Source organism: Archocentrus centrarchus, chromosome 10 (genome assembly GCF_007364275.1).
Source record: "Archocentrus centrarchus isolate MPI-CPG fArcCen1 chromosome 10, fArcCen1, whole genome shotgun sequence".
Taxonomy (NCBI): domain Eukaryota; kingdom Metazoa; phylum Chordata; class Actinopteri; order Cichliformes; family Cichlidae; genus Archocentrus; species Archocentrus centrarchus.
The window spans coordinates 758544-773496 of NC_044355.1; the positions used below are offsets into that span (position 1 = coordinate 758544).

Below are 14953 nucleotides of genomic sequence, written 5' to 3' on the forward strand. Positions count from 1 at the left end.
GAGGGGAGGAGCTGACTGTAAAATAAAGTTGTGCAGGCGAGTTTTGAAGCATCACTTCACTGTAGAGACCTGTGGGCAGGTTTTCTTGCAGGATTCAGGCCCTGTGAGTGTGGATATGAACTGACTGCACCCTGCACCGGCTGTCTTACTCAGTAATTGTTTGCAGAGCGCTCAACACGACTCCTGCTGACCTTTAATTTAGGCTTTGCAGTGGAAACGTGCAGATCGGCGGCCCTCGTTTGCCTTGTCGTGTTTGTTCTCTGTATGTGTGTGTGTGTGTGTGTGTGTGTGTGTGTGTGTGTGTTTATTTTTCTCCTCTCTGCCTGTTGGCATGTGATTTACACTCCGGGCATGTTCGAGCGAGCCGTGTGCCATCGATACTGTTTTTATTACACCTTGTGCCAAGTGCTAACAGCCGGATACGGGTGGCGCTGACGAGTGGCTGCAGCCGCAATTAGCATAATTGAAATAATAATAATGCTAACGAGCTTTGTGAGTGGAGGCAGAGCAGAGAGGAGAGGGTGGCGATCGGCTGCGTGGACGGGCCGCTGCAGATCATTGTGTGTAATTGGGATAATGGGCTGGTTTAGTGGTGGAAGTGATGCTTTTGATGGCGTTCAGGATGAAACAGGTGCCAAATTCACCGAGCCGCTTGTCTCTGTTTGTTTGCTTTCAAACCTACGTTTATAACAGCTCCACATGATATTAAACACCAGCAGGTCTGCGGGCTGCAGGTTTTATCCATTTGAATGCAGATCATTCGTGTTTTGTTGCATTTCACTGCAAATATGAGCTTTTATTTAAGCCATATTGGAGAAAAGAGTGCGGATGTCCCAGCTGCTGCAGAACCAACCGCTGTGCTGGATCCATAGACCGTCATGCGTGGGTTACTGTGGGAACCTTTGGAGTTCATCCAGATCAAGATCCAGGAATCTGTTGCTGTATGATGGGCATAACTACACAAATCCATAAAATATCACAAACTAATCCAGATATCTGGAGTGGCAGGAACTTCAACATAACCTCGTGCTATCAGAGTACGAAATTTTAAAAACTTTCCAGAAATCGAAGCGATCAGGAGACAGAAAAATGAATTCATAGTTCTCACAAACAGGTAAAAGAGATTAAACCCGTTAACATCCCGGTTAGACTTCAGAGGCTTAATCACATTTTTACTAACGGCAAACGTTTGAATTCGGCCCTTTGCTCTTCTGGCTGTCGGGCTGCAGGAGACACCGATGTTCTTAGACTGGTGCAGTTTGATGGTTTGACAGCAGGATTACTCAGGAAGTCTTGGACAGCGTACAACTGTGAATTGATTGGATCTGGAACCAGGAATTTTGGACTGTGCTGGAGCTGCTCTTTATCACCGATACTGTTAGAAACTTGCACGGACAGAAGCGTAGCAGAGGTGGAGGGTGATGGGTTCAGCGGTCTCAGGATCCTGTCTTCTTGCAGATATGTGGATGTTGCGCTGGTCTGTTGTCATGAAGAAAAGGCTGAACATGAAGGTGAAACTGCTCTCACCTATAACCACGAGCTGAAGGTAGTGACCTAAAGAATAAGATTGCAGATACACGCGGGAGGAATCAGCTTCCTTTAAAGGGCGGCTCGGCTCTTTATTAGGGATCAGCTGAGGAGCTCAGCTGAGGGGGGTGGAGTAGAGCTGCTGCTCCACATTGAAAGGAGCTCGTTGAAGTGGTTGGGCCTTTGACCAGGATGTCTCCTGGGTGAGGTGGTTTGGAACGAGGCCCTGGGATGGAGCCGGGACACACCGGAGAGATCGTTTCACCTGGGAACGCCTCAGTGTCCCCCCAGAAGATCCAGAGGAGGTGGGTGGGGAGAGGGAGGTGTGGGTATCTCTGCCCCGATGAGCTGGACTCAGGATGGGGAAAGGATGAAAGTAGAACGAATGTCCATCTGAAATAAGAGAAACTGGGATTGTTCTCAGGAACTGAAACTAACCTGGATGCAGGAGAAACTCATTTTCCCCAGAAAGATGACGGATAATCATCCTCGTGTTGATTGACTCTTTGAGTCTGTGTGTAAATAAGCTTCATCAGACCATTGACAGCTTTAAACCCTGTTTGCACTCTTAATGCTGTTTGACTCTGTTGGAGGATTGTTTCTTTTCACAGCGTTTCCACTGTAGCTCCTGTCAGGTGCATGAAAATAGCAGCACAGATAAAAACAGATGCTTGTGGAGTTTTTTCCTTCTCTCGGGATCTCATTGAAAATATCTGTCGGTGAACGTGTTGAAGCCTTCCTCGCTGTGATTCCTCTCGGTGTTATTTTTGCTTTAACGCCGTTGTGTTTTCTGACACTCAGCTGCTTTTATTCCCACCGAGGCTCCGTTAAAACCTGACCGACACACACCTGAGCTGCTCCTCCTCCTCCTGGAGCTTCTCTGCAGACTCTTCTCTCGGCCAAACGCCACAAGTTGGAGGAATTAGCTTTCAACAAACTGGCCTACAAATGAGGCATTAAGCATTGGTAATGGGGGTGCAGAAAGGTCACGGCTGTATTAATCTGCCGTCTGGGGAATACGCCCGTGAGCCGGGATGCTCGGAGACCGAGAGAGAGCGCGGGCGAGCTTCCAAAAACAAATCCTGAGCATGAATAAATATTTACCCGCGCCCCGGCGATCATATTGATCATAAAGCGTTTTAGGAAACAAAACGAGCAGGAAAATGAGATTGATGTAAAAATATTCGGTGCCGTTTGAAGCGTCTCCCCCTCGGACACATCGAGATTCTGCGGGCTGAGAGCAGAGGTCTCTTCCTGCAGGAGCATCGATTTTATTTCAGGATCAACAAGGATTTTTATACTCAAATCCAAAATACCGCCGACACTGTCGATGCTTTTCCTGCTTCACACTCGGGTGTTTAAAGGGTGACCTCTGACCCCAGCCAGTGGTTGTTTACATTATGATAATGAGCATTAGAAGCAGTGCTCCCGGTAATGATTTCATTTCTGCTTCTTTTTTTATTGAAAGTGGAGCAAAAAAAAATCTGTTTGTTCTTTTGTTCTTTAAAGTTGAATTTTTGCCTTCTTGTTTCAGGATCAAACATCAGCTGCTGTTTTTAATCTTTAAATTTAAACCCTTTAAAGCACAAAGTTTAACCCGTCCTGCAGCAGCAGCTCGTCGTGTGACTGTCGGCTCTGTATTTAAAGCAGCCAGAGGAGACTCCATGTCCTGTTACATGAATAAGCAAAGATGAATTATAACCCTGTGAAGGCCAGAAAATTCACCTCCCCTCATCATGTATTTATTTAGGGACTCAGGTTTACTCGTGAAACATTTTCAGGCTCTAAACAATAAAACTGATGCTCCTGGAAGCCTCTCAGCACTTTAAATGAACTCCATAACCTGTCTGCATGTCAGCAGCATCTCTGATTGGTCCACCGAGCAGTACCATGGCGTGCGATTACGATGAGCGCACAGATAATATCGTCGATGTGTTTCCGGTTTTTGTTTTCCCATGCAGAGTATTTAGTGGTGATTCTCCAGGATTTTCATGAGCTCTGAGCACTTTAAGTTTTTAAAAGCTCAGAGTGTAACTGCAGCCTGCGGGCTCAGCACATCAGGAAAGCATCACTCAGTGTGGATACTGTGATTCTTCACAGTCATCCAGACCACGCAGCAGCGTATTAACGACCTCGTGCTGTGGATGATGTTTGCTCCTTTTTCAGCGTCGTCTTCCTGCCATGATGACGTCAGTCTCTGCCCAGCATGAACTGTTGCAGTTTAACCCTCATCCTCCATCTTCCTGTGTTTATCTCAGCATAACCACAGCTCATCCTCCAGCCGTCAGTGCTGTTTGGTTTTTATATCAGAGCTGTACGGTTTAGCTACGGTAACGGTAATGGGATCTTATCTTTGCATAGAAACTAGTGAGCTAACTTCTAACGCTGCTAACCCTCGTAGATCCTCTTCTTCACGGACGCCTGGATATTAACCACACCGATCTTTTTTCTGACCTCAGACTTGGTTTGATTTCGGACCCAGAAATCTCTGACTGGCTGTAACTGTAGTTAGCTCGTGATGCTAATCCAGCAGCTGCCGTTCTTCCACTGTGACCACAAGCTGCTGCTTCCTCAGCCTGTTTCCTAAGCATGCTTACACACAGGAAGTGATGACCAGAGACCGCAGGAAGTCAATTATTGACTTCAGGCACCATGGGTGAAAAAAATGCAGGCAACACAAAGTGGGCAGGGCCTTAAGAGAAACATTTCTCATCATTAAGGTGAATGATTGAAGTGACTACCAATGAGAGAGCAGGATTAGGTATGTTCCTGGTGACTAATTTATTAGTCGACTAAACAAGGAAAAACAATGACTGACTAATCTAACGCTAAGAAAAAGTCTGATATCAAATTTACATTGTAGGACTGTTTGATTCATAGACATATATACATAGACACCACATTGAGTGGGGCTGCTGTGACACGTCAGCACGCCCGCCATATTGGATGTGGCAGATCTGTAAACTAATTCAATTCAGTTCAATTCAATTCAATTGTATTTATATAGCGCCAAATCACAACAAACAGTCGCCTCAAGGTGCTTTGTATTGTGGGTAAAGACCCTACAGTGATACAGAGAAAACCCAACAGTCAAGACGACCCCCTATGAGCAGCACTTGGTGACAGTGGGAAGGAAAAACTCCCTTTAACAGGAAGAAACCTCCAGCAGAACCAGGCTCAGGGAGGGGGGTCATCTGCTGGGGGGGGGGCTGAGGAGAGAGGAAAAAAGACCAATGACCGTTCACTGTTAAAGATGATTGTAACATACCTCATCAACTGCAGCCATTTCTGCTCATCTTTCTCATCAGTAAAATGACAGCTGAGTGTTTTTCTTCGAGTCAGATCGGTTGAAACAACCAGGGACGCAGCACTGCGGCATATTGATCATGTGACAGTTTGGACCTGGAAATGGAATTCTAGGTCATCATTTAACAATCGCACTGTAAATGCTGCTTAACTGTGCAGCACTGCATTATGAACGCTGCCTGTTACACTCCAGACAGACCAAGAAGGAAAAAACGTAAACTGATGTTAAATGTATGCAAACACGTTACTGCAAGCGATGTTTACGCATCACTAAAATATGAGAAAATAACATCAGAAAATGAATAAATTGCGATTTAAAAGTGCCGTATATTATGAACGATACTCATTACTCATTATTCTACAATTCATGACATGCACCTCAATAAAAGTTAAAATCTAAAATAATAAAACAGTACAAACATCCATCCATGTTCTTTCTCTTATCTGGGGCCGGGTTGCGGGGGCCGCAACCTGAGCAGTGAACCCCAGAGCCCCCCTCTCCCCCAGCCTCCTCCTCCAGCTTACCCCTGATTCCGACTTCAGCGCTGGGTCTTTGTAGAGCCGCGATGTAACCTAGGTAACGTGGCCGATGCTGTTGCCGATGTTTATACCTGTGCAGGGACGTGTGTTAATTACCCTTCGGTCGTGTCCCGGTGTTTTAGCTGTGGTGGGACTTTTCCCTCCTGAGGCCGACTCTTTGCTGTGGTCAGTTTTTTTTAAGGTGCAAACACATTTGTCCTGCTAGAGGGTTTTTTTGGCCGGTGTTTCATGGGAGTTTGCTTCAGGTTACTTTGTAAAACAATATTAGACCTAATAAAAATATCAGGCATTTTTTTATAACGATGTCAGGGCTGCAGCTCCATCTGGTGGCAGATGGCTGTGTAACATTTAGGACAAAACATTTATGGCACCAGGCATCAAATGCAATAAGACGGCATTAACATCTTTTATGATATTAAATCTAAACTTTAAAAATGCAAACAACACGTTGCCCACATGTTTCCACCGGAAATCAGCACAGGGCTATAAATCAGTCTAAATCGGTATCAGTCAGTACTCTGTGTGTCGGTTCCAGATGTCGGATCCTGTGGAGTTCATAGCTAACGTTTCCTTTCTCTCTGTTTCAGCGGGGTTGGTTTAGCCCGAGCTCACTTTGAGAAGCAGCCACCGTCCAACTTGAGGAAGTCCAACTTCTTCCACTTCGTGCTGGCGCTGTACGACCGTCAGGGTCAGCCGGTCGAGATCGAGAGGACTTCCTACGTGGACTTTGTGGAGAAAGATAAGGTGTGGGCACCAATTTTATTTCGTTTTTCATCAGATTTTAGACCTCAGCACTTTGTGAGGAGTTTTTAAAGATTGATGTCTTTGAGAGGAAATGGAGCAGTCAGAGTTTTTGGGTTTAATGCTCTAAATTAGCAGGAAAAGATCTAATCTATATCAAATGTTTGCATTTCATCAGGGACCTGTGATAATGCAGGATTTGGGGTTAGCGAGGTGAAGTCAGGTCTTCACTTTTGTTTCTCGATTTTAGCCCAGTTTATATTTTTAATTCCTCCAGTTTGTTTCAGATTAGCCTGAAATTGGCTCGTAGGTATCAAAAGGCATTCCTGATTTAAATTTGGGTGCTCACCCCTTCAGGGTTGTCTTCACATGCACCTCTGAGTCTCTTTGGCTGCTTCCACACGTCTGCGGGCATCTTTTTTTTTTTTTTTTAAATTGGCAATTTTTTCCTTCACATGTCCGCTTTCACTGATCCAAAACGCTGTTTATGTGTGCATGAAAGGATGACCAAAATACCGTATACGTTTATGTAGCCTTTACTGTGGCTTATAATTTTGGATAGTCCTGCAGTGAACACTTAAACCTGTGTGATGCTGCTTAATCTCCTGTAATTAGTCAAAAGTGTGACCCTTTAATGTGATTTTCATTATGTGGAAGTGGACGAGTCCTGAAGCCCCAGGATGTTACAGCAGAACTGGCCTGCCGTGCTTTGTGCTTGGATAATATGGACCGTTCCCCTGGACCAGGGTTATAATAGTTTTGGATTTATAGTTTAGTTTTATTTTGTTTTAACTTTTTTTTTCTCTATTTCAGTTAGTTTTAATTAGTTTTTAGAAAACTTTTACTCATTTTTATTTGAAAAATAATTGAAAAATATGAATAAAAATATTTATTGTGTCCGTTATTATCGATTATGGTTATCACCTTGCTGCATGGCCTCGATGCTGGTTATGTCAGAGCTGCTCAGAGAGCTAGCCTGGTTAGATACTCACTAATTAGACTTCTGTGCTGGATCTTGCACAGCCTAGGTATGAAACCAACCAGCATTTATTCTTGTGTGAGCTGCATTATGTGTGTTCATCACCTTGTGGTCATGTGCTGGGGTTTTATCTGCAGTGCCGGCACAAACAAAAAATGCCGGGACTTTTTCTCTGACGTTATTTTGTGCACCAGCGCGGTGAGCAGACACACAGTGAGGTGCTGGATGGCGGCACCAGCAGTGGCCGAACTCCTAGTTAAAACTGATTTCATATCAGTCCACAAGTCTTTAAATAAACTGACAAACATAAAAACGAAGCAGATTTTATCTATAATTTCAGTTAGTTTTGTAAACCCACAATTCAGTTTCAGTTAGTTATCATTTTTTTTCCTTTTAATTATTGTTTTTATTTATTTCAGTTAATGAAATTTTTTTTTTCAATTTCAGTTTTCGTTATTTCATTCGTTTTCGTTAATGATAATAACCTCGCCCTGGACTAAAATAAAGGGGACCCAAACACAGCAGGCAGAGTAAAATCCAAATATTCAGACTTTCATGCCAGGCTGTGGTCATACACGAGTGGCCAATCATGTTCGGCAGAAGAAGCACAACACAGTTTGGAGATGGTGACAAGACAATCTGGCAGCACAGGAAGTGTTTACTGGGGTTGGCTAATTGGACAAAACTCTTACAGAAATAAATGGAGAGAACGAAGTGTGGAAGCAAAGCTGACAAGACTGCAAAATGAAGCCACGTTAATCATGAACAATAAAAACGACAGCAGGAGGTCAGAATGGGACTCCCGGGTAGGAGCGGAGCAGAAAGAGGTCCAGATGTTCACATGCAGATGACACTGAAGGGGCGACACATTTAACCAGATCTTGTTTTTATGTTTTATTTCAAAGCCTCGATTTTAGCTCTGGCTGCTGCAATGTTGCAGGCTATAAAATGTTTATTAAGTTTTAACACGGGAGTCTACGGGACCGACTCTGCTGGAGCCTCTGCTGGACGTCAGAGGAACTGCAGCTTTAGGGCTCTTGAGTGTTGGCCTCATGTTTTGAACCTTTTGATTACACCTGGTGAGCTGATTGGTTTTCTGGTGTCATGCTGCCCCTTCACTGTGACAGCGCTCACAGCTGGATGTGTGACTGTTGGGTTTAACGAAGCCAGATAGCACAAAGATATCCGGGTTACCTGATCTGAGACAGGACCCGTGTTGTAAGTCAGTTTGTGGGGTGTTAACACAAAGTGCAAATGGCCAAAAGTACACAAGTTTTGCTCTGACGTGAGATCCGCTGACAATAATCAAAGTAGAGAAAGTAGATGAGAAACATTTCCACTGCTAATAACACTGATGATAATCATAATCGCATCCCGACAGGTTTGTGGGTGTTTGTTCTTTGATCGGCTGCCAGCTGGCACCAAACCCTCCTCTCACCCACTCGCTCACCTCACCTCTGCTTTGACCTCGAGTCTCTCGCCCTGATCCCCCCCCCAGCACAAACACACTGGGACTGAGCCAACACTCCCGGGCACAGTTGGCACCGAGAGGCCGACCAACACAGGCTGAAAGGAGAGAGAGAGAGAGAGAGGAGGGGAGGCGGGATAAAAAGGGGAATAAAGGTTGAAAGAGAGAGAAGAAGAAAAAGAGGGGAGGAAAGGTCAAGATAGAAAGGAAAGGAAAAAGAGGCAGAGATGGAGAATAAAGGATGTTTTTAACTCCGTCTTAACACGACGCTCAGATGCACAGTTCGATAGTTCAGCTGAGTCTGAGGCATAGATTACTGTGTGGCCCACAAACAGAATTTGTAGTCATTAAGATGCATTCAGAAATAAAACCCTAAACTTTACCTTCACACAGGTGAGCTGCAGAGATCATACCTGACACCACCTGACCCGGTCGGGCGAGACGCTCTGTCTTCATGTCTCCAAATAAAATTTTGAAGTTAACAGTGCAAATTTTTCTTATCAAATCAATGACACAAGAACACCATGGATGCAAACACTATGTGTGAAATGCATTCTGGGAAGTATCCTGATGAAACGGGTAGCCAATAAAAACTCTTCTGCCAGAATCTGACTGCATTTGAGCTTTGCGTTGGATGACGCTTCACATGAACACAAACACCTACAGGGTTGAGTGATCAGAGGTCAAAGGTCACAGTAGCTATTGTTTCTCAGTGGCATATACTGGAAACAGTGGCTGACGCTGTGGTGGCTGCGTCCATCTTTTATACATCGTTCATAGTGATTTCGCCTGCTTTAATCAGTGGACGTAGATCGATACCAGCTTTACACATCACAACACTTCCTAGTCCTTTATTCCCATTTTAACTTCTTTTTAAAAGGGTTAACCCGAACAGGAGGCCAATATGATAACTTTGGAGGAAAACTGTGGGTGCTGAGAGCCAGCGGGGGTTCAGGATGGATCTACTGGACCACTGGGTTTGCAATGTAGTGACAGAAACCTCCTTTATCAGAGATCTGCTCTAAAATACTCCTGTCAGGTTTCACAGCTCAGTCAGGAACTCGCTGTTTAATGTGTATTTTGTGTTTTTGTGACAGGAGTACAACGGAGAGAAGACCAACAATGGGATCCACTACAGGCTACAGCTCCTGTACAGCAACGGTGAGACGAAACAGACTGACTGTGTGAACACGTGTCTCTGATTTATGTTATCAGAGGTGGGACAGGCCTGTAAATGTTTTCTGTAAGCTGCTGACAAACATCATCCTGCTAGTGAGTCATTTCTGAGGATTGAAATGGAAAAAAATGACCAAGTCTCTCGGCTGAAGTTTGGCCAATTTTCAGTGTCTTCTTCCTGCCATGTGATGGTTTTTGTCTCTGCTCATCGGAGCGTTTAACAGTTTAACCCTCATCCTCCATCTTCCTTGTGTTAATGTGTTTATATTAGCCTAAATATGGCTCTGTAGCTAGCCACCAGGTAGCATGACTTTTAACTTTTAACTTTGCACTTCAAGTTTTATGTCTTTAAGTGCAAAGTTAGCACTTAAAGATGTAAAACTTGTTTGGAAGGTGAGAGCTGTACAGTTTTTTTTAATTTATTTTTTTATAAATGCTTCTGTCAGAACATGATATATCAACTAGCTAACTTCCTGCTAGCTGCTAACTCGGCTAAACATGGTATATGAACTAGCTAACTTCCTGCTAACTCAGCTAATGGTGGTATATCAACTAGCTATCAGACTTCACAAGTTGAGAAGATGGTTACAGAGGTGGGAGAGAAGACAAAGATAGGAAGTAAAAAGTACCAGGGGCACAGGTTCAGTAAGCAGAGGAAAAAACACAGAACAAAAAAGCCTCTCTTCAGATAAATTGTCCTTTGTGGCGCTATGATGAGCAGAAGGCCGTCGCATACTTATGGAAAACACGACGCTGGTGAAAAACAGTAGATTTATTGTAAGAAAGGATTGTGTTGCTGAAGGAAGCAGCTGCCTTTCACAAAATGTAAAAAATCAAAACAAAATCATTGATCCTCCAATGGATCCGAGGTCAAAATGAAATGGAAATATTGCCAATATTTCTATGAGCTCTCATTGTTGTAATGAGTAATGAAGGCAGATATGAAGCCATGTGCTCTGCCAGCGTGCTGCAGGTTGTTTAGGTCTAACTGTAAGAATCCATCGATAATATGTTCCCTACACTGGAGACACATTTGCATGTGCTGTGCTCTTAAAGGATGACTGACAGCATGAAATTAAAGCTAAAGTGAGCCGTTTTTAAATGCTGCTGCTGCAGGTCAGCTGAGTCTTTGTTCAGGCTGCATTTTAGATTTGCAGTATTGATTGATGAAGCCGAGTTAATGATCGCTCTTTCCCACAGGTGAAACTGTCTGTGTTGGTTTGCGGTTGAACTTTTCCTGGATGATTTAGAGTTTAGAATTAGTGGAGATGGAATTTATATTAAAGGTCACCTCACCGGAGTTCGACTTTAACTCAGCTGTGCACTTTTAAGACTGTGAGGCTGGAAAAACTTTTTCATTATCAGCACGCGGAGAGACAGACATCTGGAATATCTGAGCTCTGTTTTGTCCATCGGGTGGTGGTGGTGGTGGTGGTGGTCGGGGGGAAGTGGTGGGATCTTTTGCTGATTCAAAACACACAGCTCGGCTTTGTGCTGGCACGAGTCCAGAGCTGCAGGAGGAGGGCGGCCGTAATGCTCTCAGACCCCCGCAGAAACGCCAGATAAAGTGGGACATAAAAGAGCGTTTTCTTCCAAAGGGGGATAAATCACTCTAATATGAGTCGGCGTTGTCGGATTAGCATCTTACGGAGGTAATTGACCTCATCTGCAAGCGGGACGGATAGCCGCCATTTAGGCTGCAGACTGTTGAGCGCTCAGCCGCAGAGCGAGGAGTGAATCATGTCAATTAGAAAACAAAGGAAGCTGCGAGGAAACGGCCCGCAGAACAAGAAGAGGAAGGAAAAAACCCTCAAACGCACAACACAATTAGAGCTGCTCCGCCGCTAACAGGTGTTCCCTGCAATTTGCTGCCTCCACCCCATGTCGTGTTTGTGTCACATTTACGCCCGGATGCATGGCTAATAAAAGACAAGCAGCTCTGATTGATATTTAATTTGTCGGAGAATGAGGATTCCTTGTTCTCCTCGAGGAAAAAGGCGGCAGGGGGGCCAGAGAAGGCGGCCTGGCCCATAAATAATAAACAGCTCTGGAGCAGTGCCGCTGTTTGTTTTTGCTGAGGGGTGTGAGCGAAGCCCGGACGAGACGACAAGCGCTACAAAAAACACAAACACACAACCGGGATGTAAATCAGAGCAAAATTCATTCACAGCACATTATTAGGAATCAGAGCTTTTGTTGGGGGGATGGATTAGCATTAGAGGCTAACGCGGGTGTGTTGATGACAGTGATTTATACCTGAACTCTGTGTGTGTGTGTGTGTGTGTGTGTGTGTGTGTGTGTGTGTGTTCGTTCAGCTCATGCATCTTTCTGTGTGTTTTTCAGGCATCAGGACAGAGCAGGATCTGTATGTGCGGCTGATAGACTCCATGACCAAACAGGTGAGAACACACCTGAGTTCAGTCACTCAGAGATTTTAGAGGCAGACTCAGGTTTGTTAAACATGCAGCCTCCAGCAGGGCTGAAATCCTTAACTGCATGGACCGAGTCCCTGGATCCAGAAGCATCACTCAACCTGGATGAGTCCGACTTAACTAAGACCCTTTATAGGGCACTCATTGAAGTTTCAGCCTCGGAGTGTTTTTGGAGGACAGAATGTTTTTGTGACGTTTATCACAGTGTTTCATTTTCATACAGAGAATCAGGGTCGGTGAAGCTTCCACTGAAAGTGTAGCAGAAAATCATATATGATGAAAGGATGTGTATTTTAGAAGATTATAGCAGATTCATTGTAACTTTATGCAACATTATGACCACATGCTTCTTAACCTCCCTGAGGAGCCGGACGGGCGTCGTATATAATATGTGTGGAAATGATATTAATTTGCCCTGTGAAGGGTTAAAGTGTGAAACTGTTCAGCTGATGATCTTAGAAACAGAAGGCAGTCGTTGGCCTTCTGTTTTAGAGTTCTGTTAACTCTTTAACAGCAAGCAGGACACACAGTCCTCATTAGAGCTGCTCAAAAACACACTTTTCAGGGGTCGTTACATATTTTCCTGAAAATCTGACAACAGCATGAAGAAGAACAAGCTTAACCAACCTGAGCCGACCTCTGGCTGTTACTAAGACGTGTCCGCCACCCGCAGTGAAAAACGTTAATATTTGTAGGTCTTTGTACTGATGGTGGCTGATGGTGTCAGCATGACTTTGAAAAATGCCCCCCCCCATTATAAAAAAGAGCAGTGAGTGTCTTTGTGCCATTTTCTTCCAAATTTATCCTGCTAATAAATAGACAAACTGAATAAATGCCACAAACCTCGTTGGAGGCGGTAAAAACGTTACCAGTCAAGGTCAAAGTTCAACACAAAAACTATATCCTGATTATCAGCTGAGAATACTGGATGAGGTTAGATGTCATGTTGGGTTTCTTCTGCTAAACTTAGGTCAGCGATCCCACTGAAAATTCCCTCCACTTAATCGGGATTTTTCAAACCGATGTCTCCCGATTTCCTTCTTTGGATCTGAAGCGCGTTTGTTCCGATATTTCTCTGCGTTAAAGTTAATGGCCATCCAGACTTATCTGAAACATGCTGGAAACCAAACAAACTGCATCAGCGCAGCAGCATGATTGGCTCTTAGGTTTGTCTCTTTGCTTGACTCTGTCTGATGATGTCTCTGCTGGTGTCCAGGCCCATTGTTCAGTCACGTCTCTGAAAGTGCTTCAGAGAAACTCGTCCTGATTGGAGGCTTCAGACCTCCTGTAGCCTTAAAGCATTTCCTTAAAGTTAAAGCTAAACATTCCTGTCCTCCTCCTCCTCCTTACTTTCCTAAAGTCAAGCAGCACTGATGTGTTTTCCTTTCCAGTAGATGTAGCTCAGGCTTCAGCTGACTCCAGGTCCTCCCACCTTTCCGGTTTTCACTCACTCAGAAACCCCCGTGTGGGATTTGAACCTGTGAACAGCCTCACTGCCAACAACAACCTCCAAATGTTTCCACATTCCTGTCAGCGCCGCCAGCTGACCTCCCTCCTTGTTCCTCCACACCCCCCCGGTCCTCTCGTTGAGCACTTCAGATGTTTGTCACTGTAAATATTAAAAACCGTCTTCCAGCGTCTCCCCGAGCTTCTGCTTATTTATCCCCCTGTCATATTCCCCCCAGCTGCTGCGGCCCTGTCGGCATGTCACCGATCGATGTACCGAGCGGCTCCCCGACAAAGCGTCAGCCAAACCGATCAATAGGCTCTAATGTGGCGCAGCGGCGGCACACTGGAGACAATAATCCTGACACCTCCTCCTCCATGACACACACACACACTCCTTTACCTCCCAGTACATGACACCCCATTGGTCGAGAGTCAGACCTGACAGGCAGGTCGGCTGGAGTCCCCGTGGATCGATAAATCCCTGTCGAGCAGCTGTTAGGAGCCCCGCGTCCACGGGACTGTCAGAGCGAGGAGGAGCATTAATGCAGATTGGCCTGTGCAGCGACGCGGCTGATGCAGCAACTTCTGCACAGCGAGTTGCACCATGCAGCGAGGCCAAGGGCGCTCACACAGGGAGACCCCTGCAGGAGGGGTTGGAGCTTTTTGGGAAATGTTTCTGAGCACACAGCAAATTTCCACCCTCAAATAACTCATGTTTAAGAACTGTTTTTCTTAGCTTGAAGTCCTACAATGCTGGAAGATCTCAGTAATTTCCTGTTTTAACCCTTTAAACTTCTGAAACAAGTCTTAATGTCCTCCAAGTCATTCACACTTTTTCCTTTAAACTGTTTTCACCTTTTAAAATGAAACATTTTATTCTCTGCAAACAGTTACAGCTTTTCAACACGTGCTGCTCTCCTAGAAATTTCCACTTTGCAGAAAGTCTCTTCACTTCCTCCTCTGGAACTTGATACCAAACCCATCTCATTTCACATTATTAATGAGTGAAATTTAAAAACTGGTGCTGTTTAAATGTAATCAAGGACATATTCAAAATATCCAGATTTTTCTAAATGCCCCCTCTAACATGTAACCCTGGAGCTTTTTAAAGTGTTATTAAAGGTTAAAGAGAATTTTTGTACCATCCAGTGAACATTTTTACGAGACTTTTTTAATCAAAGGCTTCATATAAAAATGGCTGTCGTCTCATCAGCCATTGATTTTATCACAGTTTGGCCATGTTTGTTTTTTACATGATGCCTGTGTCACCATCCACCTGTCAGTCAAAGAGGCCACACCCCTTTAATCCTTAATAGAATTTAAACAGGTGAGTTA

The 14953-nt window shown here is 44.5% G+C and overlaps 1 protein-coding gene across 3 annotated transcripts in view; it reads left to right on the forward strand.

Moving 5' to 3' along the window:
- LOC115786703 (transcription factor COE3) overlaps nt 1-14953 on the forward strand; it is a 157294-nt gene that overhangs the window by 13136 nt on the left and 129205 nt on the right. For all 3 annotated transcript variants that reach the window (XM_030739058.1, XM_030739059.1, XM_030739060.1), the window contains exons 2-4: nt 5961-6117; nt 9659-9722; nt 12081-12136. In XM_030739058.1, coding sequence (XP_030594918.1) covers nt 5961-6117; nt 9659-9722; nt 12081-12136 — 277 coding nt within the window. The remainder of the gene's footprint in view (nt 1-5960; nt 6118-9658; nt 9723-12080; nt 12137-14953) is intronic.